Genomic DNA, 14152 nt, shown 5'->3' with positions numbered 1-14152 from the left:
AGAGTACCGATGAATACCAGTATCGATAAGGAATATTGATATTGGTAGCTAGGGCTGGGCGATGTATCGATATACGAGATATATCGCGGGTTTGTCTCTGTGCGATATATAAAATGACTATATCGAGATATCGAGTATACGTTCTCACGCAGTTGCTTTTAGCTGCGGGCATTACACTACAGGCTCTCCTCGCTCTTTCCGGTCTCTCCTTCTCACAGACAGCAAGCGCACCTTCTTACACACGTCACATACTGTCACGTAATACGTCACATACGTATACACCCTCCCCGAGCAGATAGGTAGCAGCATGGCTAACGTTAGCTGTGATGCTAGCGGAGTGGTGCGAGCGGTAATACAAAAGAAAGAAGGTGCGAATCTGGTAACAAATGGAGGAATAATTAATTCCCAAGAAAAACAGCAGGGGGTCCATCGTCTGGCGGTGGTTTGGCTTCAAGTGGGAATATGTCGAACAGACAACCGTAATTTGTCAAGTGTGGGGCAAAAGCGTTGCTATAAAAAGTAGCATTACTGCTGTAACAAACAGTTCAGGGTGTCCCAAGTGTGTTAGGTAAGGAGGAGGAGTTTTGTCCCTCCAGAGTTGTTGCCGTAGGGCTGTGACGTAGGTCATAAGGTGTGTGTGGTTGTGGAAGGAGGTGTGTGATGTTGACATTAAAGAAGCGGTGGCTACCGAACCTGCTCTAATGTCTCCCGTTCATTATTTTATTAGATAAGTACACCGTATAGGTGAACCCAGGACACTCGGCTACACTGCTAATATTTAGCATCATTTGAAAAGTCACCTGCTAGAGAATGAAGAGTGCTTACTCCGCACGTCAACATCTCCGTTTGGTGCCACACGTCCACACCATCAAAATGCCGAGGTAAACATTTCCGGATCAACGCCGTATGAAAAAAATAGTGATTTTTTTAGTTGTGATTTCCTTCTCTGCATGAAAGTTTTAAAGTAGCATATATTAAAGCAGTATGAAGAAGAATGTTTTAATGTAGACACATAAAATCATCAGACTGCTGTGATTAAATGCATCAAGTGTTCATTCAAGGCTAAGGCAAAATATCAAGATATATATCGTGTATCGCGACATGGCCTTAAAATATCGCGATATTAAAAAAAGGCCATATCGCCCAGCCCTATTGGTAGCATATCGATATACATTTTATTATAGTTTATGTTTTACAATTTTCTTGTGGGAAATCTAACAAAAGAGACACAGGGAACAAACTGTTCTAATTGTATATTTCATTTCATTGGCATTGGCAGGAGTGGCTGTAGGCAACCTCCTGGTGTGGTTAAAAAAAAAAAATCCACTTTAGTGATTGGCAACACTAAATTGGCCCTAGTGTGTGAATGTGAGTGTGAATGTTGTCTGTCTATCTGTGTTGGCTCTGCGATGAGGTGGCGACTTGTCCAGGGTGTACCCCGCCTTCCGCCCGATTGGAGCTGAGATAGGCTCCAGCACCCCCCGTGACCCGAAAGGGATAAGCGGTAGAAAATGGATGGATGGATGTATTGGAAGTATCATTCTTTTTATAAATAATACCTAGGAAGGTGTACAGAGTACTGGTATTATTTGGTACCTGTTCCTAATTGGGTCGGTCTAAAAGTATCTACCTCTGCATGCACTTTAAAATGTTGCTACTCAGCTGCAAATCGTATGCATGTCACACTTTCCTTACTGTTGTCAAATTTCTCCTTTGCGCTATTACAACATTGGTTCTCTTGATGCTCTATTGTGCAATATACTATGTGGTCTTTTCGAAAACATTCTAATAAGTTGAATAAATAACGGTTACATATAAAAGTGGTTTTTAACAGCCTCTCTCCTATTTGCGCTTTCGGTAAATAAACACACACAGTATAATTACAGCCTTTGCAGTATTTATAATAATGTTAAAAGGGATAAGTCAAAGGTCTGACCTTGATCCAGGGGTGCTGAAGGCTGTCCTGAATCGTCATCCTCTTTCTGTAAAAACAACACTTTGACTTTTAAGCTGTCCACCGCCAATATGCACGTCTAAGAGGGAGGGTCACGCATACTTGGGGTCTTTCACCAGAAGTCTGGCGATAAAGTCTTTGGCCAGAAGGCTGGTACTGCTGAAGAACTCCTCATCGAACGTGTAGTCGACGGCCGACACGTTGGCGAGCGTCTCCTGTTTGTTTTCGCCCAAGAAGGGCGATGCGCCGCTCAGCCTGGAATTAGCAGACAACACAACATCTTTTTTTGGAGTGCACCTCAACAGGCATTTTTACAAAACCCACAACCAGTGAAGTTGGCACGTTGTGTAAATCGTAAATAAAAACATAATACAATGATTTGCAAATCCTTTTTAACTTATATTCCACTGAATAGACAAGAAACTTATTGTTCAAACTAAGAAATTTAATTTATTTTTTTGCAAATAATCATTAACTTAGAATTTAATGGCAGCAACTCATTGCAAAAAAGTTGGCACAGGGGCATTTTTACCGCTGTGTTACATGGCCTTTCCTTTTAACAACACTCAGTTAACGTTTGGGACCTGAGGAGACCAATTTTACAGTTCAGAACATTCAACACAACAAGAAAAAAGTTGTAATCCTACAGGAAAGGTCCTAATGTTTTGCTAAAAGGTGTAAAAAAAAATACCTGAAACTATTAACATGTCATGAGATATTATTTGTGTTATGTTTCGCTTACATAAAACACAGGAGTTCAGAACATATACAGGTAGAACAACGAAAAAAAAGTCACAATTTTAGGCAAAAAAGGTGTACTAAAACACTAAAAATAATAAACAAAAGCTATGTTTGTGTAATGGGATAATATCAATGTTCTGGTTCGCTTACATTGAAAACAGGAAGTCAGAACATTCAATGCAACAAGAAAAAAGTTGTAATCTTCATGGAAAAGTCACAATTTTAGGCCAAAAAGTAGTAATAAAAAATATATATACACTACCGTTCAAAAGTTTGGGGTCACCCAAACAATTTTGTGGAATAGCCTTCATTTCTAAGAACAAGAATAGACTGTCGAGTTTCAGATGAAAGTTCTCTTTTTCTGGCCATTTTGAGCGTTTAATTGACCCCACAAATGTGATGCTCCAGAAACTCAATCTGCTCAAAGGAAGGTCAGTTTTGTAGCTTCTGTAAGGAGCTAAACTGTTTTCAGATGTGTGAACTTGATTGCACAAGGGTTTTCTAATCATCAATTAGCCTTCTGAGCCAATTAGCAAACACATTGTACCATTAGAACACTGGAGTGATAGTTGCTGGAAATGGGCCTCTATACACATATGTAGATATTGCACCAAAAACCAGACATTTGCAGCTAGAATAGTCATTTACCACATTAGCAATGTATAGAGTGTATTTCTTTAAAGTTAAGACTAGTTTAAAGTTATCTTCATTGAAAAGTACAGTGCTTTTCCTTCAAAAATAAGGACATTTCAATGTGACCCCAAACTTTTGAACGGTAGTGTATATATTTTCTTTATAAAAGCCACAACGAGAAAAAAAAGTTGTAATCATACAGGAAAGGTCCTCATTTTTTGCTAAAAGGTGTAAAAGAAAAAACAATACCGCTACATGATGCTTAGTGTTCCACTAAAGCTGGATCTGTATAGCACACAGCTTCTAAAACTTGATGCTCATCCTCCCTATATTCAGGCTCAAAAAATATCATCATTTGTTCCAAAGTAATCTTTGTTGTCTCCCATGATATCTGTCGTGATTCATAGTCTTGCTGTTGTTGAAGGGAAAAGTGAGCTTTGTGATGCGTTTGTGAAAATAAAATGCCGCCATATGCTTAAAATGGGCAAAATATGTAAATATGACATGTCATTATGAATGTGCCTGATACTACATATATACTTACAGCATGTACAGTACAGGCCAAAAGTTTGGACACACCTTCTCATTCAATGCGTTTTCTTTATTTTCATGACTATTTACATTGTAGATTGTCAATGAAGGCCTCAAAACTATGAATGAACACATGTGGAGTCATGCACTTAACAAAAAAAGGTGAAATAACTCTTGGCATTCTCTCGACGAGCTTCAAGCACACCTGTGAAGTGAAAACCATTTCAGACCTCTTGAAGCTCATGGAGAGAATGCCAAGAGTGTGCAAAGCAGTAATCAGAGCAAAGGGTGGCTATTTTGAAGAAACTAGAATATAAAACATGTCTTTGGTTATTTTACCTTTTTTTGTTAAATACATAACTCCACATGTGTTCATTCATTGCAGTGTTTCCCACACATTAATTTATTTGTGGCGGGCCGCCACGAAAGAATTAAGGCCGCCACAAATAGATTTTTCTGCATTTTTATTTTTTTTTGTCCTGTCCAGCTTCTCAGGCAAATCATATAGTTGATGTAGATGCCCATATCGGCTGTTCAGTTTTACTTTACAAAAGAGAAGTGTAGGATCAAGATTTTTGGAGCTCTTTGTTCAGTGGATCAGATGTTTGATGAAGCTTTGTGTCTATCTACCACCACTACTGTTTTCTGTTTATTTGTTACTGACTGTGGCAGGACACCTCTGCCTCTGTTTCACTTTATGTTGCTGGTAAATAATATGGTTGTAGTAGTAGGCTAAAGTTAAATTATTTAGTATGCACTAATTAAAGGGGCAGACCTTTAAGAGACATTTTAGCTTTTATATTTTTATAAGATATATTTTTTGTAAGAACCACAATTAATAAATATATTTCAGTGAATAACTTATTGTTCAAATCTGTATATAAATATGTACATAAAGTGTTGTAATTATATTGTAAAATGAATGGATGGATGGACGTTTAAAACAAAACTGTTATTATTAATTAGTAGGTATACATTTTTTGAGCCTTTTTAGAGAAAATCATATTGTAGTAAATTATGCAAATTACTCGATGATGTCATGGTGACCGCACCCATAGCCACGCCCCCACCGCCACTGGTATCTTGGCAGTTTATGGGAAACACTGCATTGTTTTGATGCTTTCAATGGCAATCTACAATGTAAATAGTCATGAAAATAAAGAAAACGCATTGAATGAGAAAGTGTGTCCTAACTTTTGGTCTGTACTGTATATACTTACAGCATGTATATAAAACGTTAACGGAGGTGTTTGGATGTTTTTTAGAGTGCTTTATAGGCGGAATAAAGCAATTCCCGATGGCTCCATTATTAGCTGACTTTTGCTAACGTTTATTTATGATTTAGAATCCATAAAAAAAGGAAAACATAAGTGCTCTTGTCTTGCAAAAGGATTGTGAACAATAGATACAATTCCAAAGAAAGTGAAGTTCCCCTTTAAAGACAGAATTGAATAAAAAGGGTAAATATTAAAATAGTACTGTACAACAACACACATTAAAGTAAGTGGAGAGAAGTAACGGACTATAAATGGCGTATAAACGAGCGTCCCTGCATGCTGGCGCTCAAGCCTGCCTCTCCAGCTCGTCAGCACCAGCCGCTAATTAACACGCCGGCTGCTGCCGACACGGAGGCGGACCGCAGTCAAGCTCAGCTCGAGTGGAAGCGGGAGAATGTGTGTGTGTGTGTGTGTGTGTGTGTGTGTGTGTGTGTGTGTGTGTGTGTGTGTGTGTGTGTGTGTGTGTGTAACATAAACAAGGTGGATGCAGGTGGTGTGAAAGCAGCAGGTGTCAAAAGTTTGGGGACACTCTTTCATACTAGTGAATGAGAAAGTGTCTCAAAACAACAGTGGCTATGCAACATTTCATGCACTTGTAATGTTACCATGGCAACATAAAACTGTGGTAGTAGTGCCTTTAGGGCAGTGTTTTTCCAACCACTGTGCTGTAGCACACTAGTGTGCTGTGAGAGACAGTCAGGTGTGCCGTGGGAGATTATCTAATTTCACCTATTTGGGTTAAAAATATTTTTTGCAAACCTGTAATTATAGTCTGCAAATAATGTGTTGTTGTTGAGTGTCGATGCTGTCTAGAGCTCTGCAGAGTAACCGTGTAATACTCTTCCATATCAGTAGGTGGCAGCCGGTAGCTAATTGCTTTGTAGAGGTCGGAAACAGCGGGAGGCAGTGTGCAGGTAAAAAGGTGTCTAATGCTTAAACCAAAAATAAACAAAAGGTGAGTGCCCCTAAGAAAAGGCATTGAAGCTTAGGGAAGGCTATGCAGAACGAAACTAAAACTGAACTGGCTACAAAGTAAACAAAAACAGAATGCTGGACGACAGCAAAGACTTACTGTGGAGCAAAGACAGCGTCCACAAAGTACATCTGAACATGACATGACAATCAACAATGTCCCCACAAAGAAGGATAAAAACAACTGAAATATTCTTGATTGCTAAAACAAAGTAAATGCGGGAAATATCGCTCAAAGAAAGACATGAAACTGCCACGGGAAAATACCAAAAAAAGAGAAAAAGCCACCAAAATAGGAGTGCAAGACAAGAACTAAAACACTACACAGAAAAAAATTCAAAATAAGTCACGGCGTGATGTGACAGGTTGTGACAGTACACCTACTTTGAGACAAGAGCTATATTGATGCATGCTTGGTCATATCCAACAAATTTTACTGTCAACTAAATTTTGTTTTTTAATGATTTCTGCTGGTGGTGTGCCTCCGGATTTTTTCAACGCAAAAAACGTGCCTTGGCTCAAAAAAAGGCTGAAAAACACTGCTTTAGGGAACTTTAAGTGATATTTCGGAGAAGGAAGCGTCACCTCCACAAACCCAGCCACTATTTATGAACAAACAACTGAGCAGTAGAGTGCGTTATATACAAAAAAAATTAAATAAATCACTTCCCAGCAATAAGCTATTCTATTTTCTCTGCGTTGTGTGGGTGGAGAACATGATGTGCGTTTAACCGATGCATTTGCATTAGCGGCACATTTACGTGAGACAAAAACAATGAGTAGGTTTTTGTCATGGCTGCCGCAGCAACATTCATCTCGCCAGCTATTGCGTAACCATTGAGGAACGGCTACAAACAGCTTGACCTCGTCCTTCTGCTTTTGCGGGAAATGCACTTAGTGAGTGTACACATGTTTGTGTGTTGCAGCCTGGCGTAGGTGTCTCCTCCCTGAAGGCTCACGGTGTGCGTGGGAGCCGAGCAGAAGGCCTCGGAAGGAGGTGCCCGGCGTCAAAGAGAGATGTCGCCGAGCAAACTGCAGTTGAACTTGAGGGGCGCCGACTTTGACGAGGCCGCCTCGTTTGAAAACGTGTCGACGTGTCTGCAGGCACTTTTCTTTCTAAGAGTGTGACTGACAAGCATAATAAGTGTGCAGACATTGCCTCTTCAATACAAAAGAGTATGAGGAGCCACTCTCAGAGGGGGAAAAACAACATTTTTATATATTAATTACATACAAACAATTATATATTTACATTATTATAGATAAATATCTGATAATATATATGAATAGCAGGATTTTTTTTGTTGCAATATCTCAATGAAATTTTTTTATTTTTATTTTTATTTTTCCAGGGTTAATATACTACTAAAAACATTCTTGCCAAAACTTGACACTAAAGTCATCACTGACTTTAAAAAAATATATATGGTAAGAAATTAATAATTTAAGAAATAATAGAACTAGAGATGTCGATAAATGCTTTAAAATGTAATATCGGAAATTATCGGTATCGGTTTCAAAGTTATCGGTATCGGTTTTAAAAAAAAGTTAAATTTATGACTTTTTAAAACGCCGCTGTGTACACGGACGTAGGGAAAAGTACAGAGTGCCAAAGAAACTTAAAGGCACTGCCTTTGCGTGCCGGCCCAGTCACATAATATCTACAGCTTTTCACACACACACAAGTGAATGCAAGGCCTACTTGATCAACAGCCATACAGGTCACACTGAAGGTAGCCGTATAAACAACTTTAACACTGTTACAAATATGCGCCACACTGTGAACCCACACCAAACAAGATTGACAAACACATTTCGGGAGAACATCCGCACCGTAACACAACAAACACAACAGAACAAATACCCAGAACCCCTTGAAGCACTAACTCTTCCGGGACGCTAAAATATACACCCCCCGCTACACCCTACGCCACCACCCCAACCCTGCCCACCTCAACCTCCTCATGCTCTCTCAGGGAGAGCATGTCCCAAATTCCAAGCTGCTGTTTTGAGGCATGTTAAAAAAAAAAAGCACTTTGTGACTTCAATAATAGATATGGCAGTGCCATGTTGGCTTTTTTTTCCATAACTTGAGTTGATTTATTTTGAAAAACCTTGTTACATTGTTTAATGCATCCAGCGGGGCATCACAACAAAATTAGGCATAATAATGTGTTAATTCCACGACTGTATATATCGGTATCGGTTGATATCGGTATCGGTAATTAAGAGTTGGACAATATCGGAATATCGGATATCGGCAAAAAAGCCATTAGCGGACATCTCTAAATAGAACATATTTAATATATATTTTTTTTTAAATTCTAATTTTCCAAGGGTACTTTTTTTTATTACAAGTCAATTTCAAAGCAAGTTATCCATCAGTTTGCACGTACACAAATCAAATAACCAAATGCATAGGCAATTGTGCAATAATACAATGAGGCGATTATACTTTTATATTCTTACATTCACTGTAACGAGCGGCCCTCTGAGGTAAGCCATGACTGCGATGTGGCCCTCGACACCCCTGCTGTGGACGGACGTTCGCCGCTAGCTGGCTATGTTTTAAAGCAGCGCTTTTATATAGCTTTGTCTTTATCGTTAGTTTTGAAGAAAAAATGCGTCCATTTTCCCTCTTCTGTTTCCGCTTGGAAATGCTGTCCATGAAAAAAAGTACCAGTATTTTTTAAAGATTGTAAAATACCTTTTTTAATTAAGTACTTTATCCACACCGGTATACTGTACAACCCTAGTCCAGTGTAAATAACAATATGATGCTACTGTAAACCACAATGTGCCCAAAAGCCACGGTGTTTACTTACAGTCGTGATCAAAAGTTTACATACACTTGTAAAGAACATAATGTCATGGCTGTCTTGAGTTTCCAATCATTTCTACAACTCTTATTTTTTTGTGATAGAGTGATTGGAGCACATACAGGTACTTGTTGGTCACAAAAAACATTCATGAAGTTTGGTTCTTTTATGAATTTATTATGGGTCTACTGAAAATGTGAGCAAATCTGCTGGGTCAAAAGTATACATACAGCAATGTTATTATTTGCTTACATGTCCCTTGGCAAGTTTCACTGCAATAAGGCGCTCTTGGTAGCCATCCACAAGCTTCTGCTTGAATTTTTGACCACTCCTCTTGACAAAATTGGTGCAGTTCAGTTAAATTTGTTGGTTTTCTGACATGGACTTGTTTCTTCAGCATTGTCCATCCATCCATCCATCTTCTTCCGCTTATCCGAGGTCGGGTCGCGGGGGCAGCAGCCTAAGCAGGGAAACCCAGACTTCCCTCTCCCCAGCCACTTCGTCCAGCTCTTCCCGGGGGATCCCGAGGCGTTCCCAGGCCAGCCGGGAGACATAGTCTTCCCAACGTGTCCTGGGTCTTCCCCGTGGCCTCCTACCGGTCGGACGTGCCCTAAACACCTCCCTAGGGAGGCGTTCGGGTGGCATCCTGACCAGATGCCCGAACCACCTCAACTGGCTCCTCTCGATGTGGAGGAGCAGCGGCTTTACTTTGAGCTCCCCCTGGATGGCAGAGCTTCTCACCCTATCTCTAAAGGAGAGCCCCGCCCCCCGGCGGAGGAAACTCATTTCGGCCGCTTGTACCCGTGATCTTGTCCTTTCGGTCATAACCCAAAGCTCATGACCATAGGTGAGGATGGGAACGTAGATCGACCGGTAAATTGAGAGCTTTGCCTTCCGGCTCAGCTCCTTCTTCACCACAACGGATCGATACAGCGTCCGCATTACTGAAGACGCCGCACCAATCCGCCTGTCGATCTCACGATCCACTCTTCCCTCACTCGTGAACAAGACTCCAAGGTACTTGAACTCCTCCACTTGGGGCAGGGTCTCCTCCGCAACCCGGAGATGGCACTCCACCCTTTTCCGGGCGAGAACCATGGACTCGGACTTGGAGGTGCTGATTCTCATCCCAGTCGCTTCACACTCACCTGCGAACCGATCCAGCGAGAGCTGAAGATCCTGGCCAGATGAAGCCATCAGGACCACATCATCTGCAAAAAGCAGAGACCTAATCCTGCAGCCACCAAACCAGATCCCCTCAACGCCCTGACTGCGCCTAGAAATTCTGTCCATAAAAGTTATGAACAGAATCGGTGACAAAGGGCAGCCTTGGCTGAGTCCAACCCTCACTGGAAACGTGTCCGACTTACTGCCGGCAATGCGGACCAAACTCTGGCACTGATCATACAGGGAGCGGACCGCCACAATCAGACAGTCCGATACCCCATACTCTCTGAGCACTCCCCAAAGAACTTCCCGAGGGACACGGTCGAATGCCTTCTCCAAGTCCACAAAACACATGTAGACTGGTTGGGCAAACTCCCATGCACCCTCAAGGACCCTGCCGAGAGTATAGAGCTGGTCCACAGTTCCACGACCAGGACGAAAACCACACTGTTCCTCCTGAATCCGGGGTTCGACTATCCGGCGTAGCCTCCTCTCCAGTACACCTGAATAGACCTTACCGGGAAGGCTGAGGAGTGTGATCCCACGATAGTTAGAACACACCCTCCGGTTCCCCTTCTTAAAGAGAGGAACCACCACCCCGGTCTGCCAATCCAGAGGTACCGCCCCCGATGTCCACGCGATGCTGCAGAGTCGATGCTGACCACAGATCTTTTCTCCAGAAGGTCTTATCAATGTCAGATGAAACGAAAATTTAGTTGTTTGGCTACAATACCCAGCACTATGTTTAGAGGAGAAAAGGTGAGGCCTTTACTCCCAGGAACACCATTGCTACCGTCAAGCATGGTGGTGGTAGTATTATGCTCTGGGCCTGTTTTGCTGCCAATGGAACTGCTGCTTTACAGAGAGTAAATGGGACAACGAAAAAAGGAGGATTAACTCCAAATTCTTCAGGACAACCGAAAATCATCAGCCCGGAGGTTGGGTCTTGGGCGCAGTTGGGTGTTCCAACAGGACAATGACCCCAAACACACGTCAAAAGTGGTAAAGGAATGGCTAAATCAGACTAGAATTAAGGTTTTAGAATGGCCTTCCCAAAGTCCTGACTTAAACGTGTGGACAATGCTGAAGAAACAAGTCCATATCAGAAAACCAACACATTTTCGCTGAACTGCACCAATTTTGTCAAGAGGAGTGGTCAAAAATTCAAGCAGAAGCTTGTGGATGGCTACCAAAAGCGCCTTATTGCAGTGAAACTTGCCAAGGGACATGTAAGCAAATATTAACATTGCTGTATATATACTTTTGACCCAGCACATTTGCTCACATTTTCAGTAGACCCATAATACATTCATAAAAGAACCAAACTTCATGAATGTTTTTTGTGACCAACAAGTATGTGCTCCAATCACTCTATCACAAAAAAATAAGAGTTGTAGCAATGATTGGAAACTCAAGACAGCCATGACATTATGTTCTTTACAAGTGTATGTAAACTTATCACCACGACTGTATTTACCTACAGCGCAAAAAAGATTGTGTGTTATTGGAAGCTTGTTTAATATTACATCATAAAGAGGTTGCCTACAGCCACAATACTGATGATGAGGGGGAAAATTGTATTAAAAGTGCACATTTTGAGGTAATTAAACCAAAACAACAAGTCCTAATGAGTCAGGGGTCCACACTGTAGGTTCCGCACAAACAACAAGCCTTCCAGTGGTGCACAAAGTTCCACAACAACAGCTATGTGAAAACAAAACACCTCGTACGTCTTCAAAAAAAACAAGAACGTCATGACAAAACGATGTTTAGTGAGTGACAGCGCCTGGGCGGCAAAGGAGAAGAAGGAGGAGGTAAATGAGCCCAAGGTGACAGGTGCCACTACTTACAGAATGTAGGTTATCACGCCAACGCTCCTAAAAGGAAGGAGGAGAGAGAAGAGTTGGTGAGAATGTGCGTGCAACGTTGACTTGATGGCAGATGTCTGATGACGTACCACATGTCTGCCTCCAAGCCCAGAGGTTCATAGTTCACCACCTCGGGAGCTGCAGGGCGAATGTTGACAAAAGGTGACTTTTTAATGACGTTGCAACAGAAATTTGCCTCACTCGAGCTTGTTTACGAGCACCAAGTGGGAGAAGAATCTATCATGCCACTCCCTTGCTGCTCTACTTTCCAGAGAAGAGGCGCTCAAACGCTGGCTTTTGAAGCTGCAGCTTTACATTGCATCATTGTGGACACACCTTCTCCATGGGCATGACACTGACCCTGGAGCTTTTTCAAAAATGTATGAAAATGGAAAAAGATGACGAAAAAAAATCTATTTTTTGTTTTAATATGGTTTATATTACTGTTAACACGGACCACTTGTACAGGAAAGGACAGAGCAGGCTGTACTTCCTGAGGAGGCTGCACTCATTCAACATCTGTAAAAAACTCTTGTGGATGTACTACCAGTCTGTGGTTGCCAGTGTTCTGTACTACATCGTAGTGTGCTGGGGGGGCAGCATATCTAAGAAAGACAGCTCCAGACTGGAGAAACTGATCAGGCGGGCCGGTTCTACGAACGGAATTCAACTGGACTCACTGGTGACGGTGGCAGAGAAGAGGACTGTGGAAAAACTAGTGAGCATCCTGGATGATGCCAGTCACCCTCTGCATACCGTTATCGGTAGCCAGAGGAGCCTGTTCAGTGCTAGACTGCTTCATCCCAAGTGCAGGACTAATAGACTCAAAAACTCCTTTGTCCCACACGCCATTAGACTGTACAACTCCTCTCTGGGGGGGAGGGAGGGTACTAGGATGACAGGGGATGCAAAACAATAACAGTGCAATACTTTTTCATAATATGGTCACTACTGCCTAGTTTCTCTTGTTATATTCTTATTTTACTGTTATATTTGTATTCTCATTGTTGCTTTTTTATTTTTATTCTATTGTAATATTTTTCTATTTTGTTTCCATTTATACCCCCATTATTTAATTTTTACTTTTTACAATTTTGTACACTGCTGCTGGAATTTAAATTTTCCTGAGGGAACTCTCCTGAAGGAATCAATAAAGTACTATCTATCTATCTATCTATCTATCTATCTATCTATCTATCTATCTATCTATCTATCTATCTAAGAGGACAAACATGACACAAACTTTCCTAATCTGTTCACTGCCGGACTCTAGAAAGAGGTTCCGCAGCCTCCGTAGCAGAACCTCCAGGTTCTGTAACAGCTTCTTCCCTCAGGCCTGCATAAGACTCTCGAACGCATCATAATAATCCCCTCGATCCCCCCCCCCCCCCCCCCCCAAACGGATTAACTCGCTGGAATATAAAGACAATATAACATACATCCATAAAATTGGATGCATATGCAAAAGTGCAATATATTCATCTGTACAGTAATCTATTTATTTATATCTGCACCTTATTGCACTTTTATCCTGCACTACAACGAGCTAATGCAACGAAATTTCGTTCTTATCTGTACTGTAAAGTTCAAATTTGAATGACAATAAAAGGAAGTCTAAGTCTAAGTCTCTAATTGTTAGAAATCCCACTGTTTACATTAAATATGCTTCACTGATGAGAGTATTTGGCGCGCGCCATTTTGTCCTACTAATTTCGGAAGTCCTTGAACACACCGTAGTTTGTTTACATGAGCAAGTTCGATTCAAGAACTCCTTCATTCCGCACTCCATCCAGCTGTATAATCACTCGCCATACAGCAATAGATGATGTCTATTACCTGACACCTTCTATGTTAGCTACTTCTCTTTGTTTATAATGTCTATTTTCTGCTGGATTTACGCTCTATTTTATGCTGCAGCTGTTACATATACTGTAATATTGTACATGGTAATTGTTATGTATTGTATATATGATATACACATATAATATAATATATCAGTATATATCCTATACTGTACATATATCATGTAAATATTACATATATATGTCATATTTTATATTGCTTTTAGTCTATTTTATACTTGCATTGTCCTTTCCATCTTTTCCATCATTTGTAACTGAGCTACCGACCCATTTGAGACTTACGGGCCCCTAACATTGTTCCGGCGTATGGGTCTCTCCGAGCCTGGGG

The 14152-nt window shown here is 41.1% G+C and overlaps 1 protein-coding gene across 2 annotated transcripts in view; it reads right to left on the bottom strand.

Annotated features, from left to right (window-relative positions):
- The window catches only part of dapk1 (death-associated protein kinase 1), a 141608-nt gene that overhangs the window by 46112 nt on the left and 81344 nt on the right, over positions 1-14152 (bottom strand). For both annotated transcript variants that reach the window (XM_062025110.1, XM_062025111.1), the window contains 4 exons: positions 12052-12100; positions 11945-11971; positions 2057-2209; positions 1937-1982 (listed from right to left, as the gene is read on the bottom strand). In XM_062025110.1, coding sequence (XP_061881094.1) covers positions 1937-1982; positions 2057-2209; positions 11945-11971; positions 12052-12100 — 275 coding nt within the window. The remainder of the gene's footprint in view (positions 1-1936; positions 1983-2056; positions 2210-11944; positions 11972-12051; positions 12101-14152) is intronic.

Source organism: Entelurus aequoreus, linkage group LG17 (genome assembly GCF_033978785.1).
Source record: "Entelurus aequoreus isolate RoL-2023_Sb linkage group LG17, RoL_Eaeq_v1.1, whole genome shotgun sequence".
In the NCBI taxonomy this organism is placed as follows: Eukaryota; Metazoa; Chordata; class Actinopteri; order Syngnathiformes; family Syngnathidae; genus Entelurus; species Entelurus aequoreus.
The sequence above is the reverse complement of the archived record's forward strand: the minus strand, read 5'-3'. Positions and strand labels throughout refer to the sequence as shown.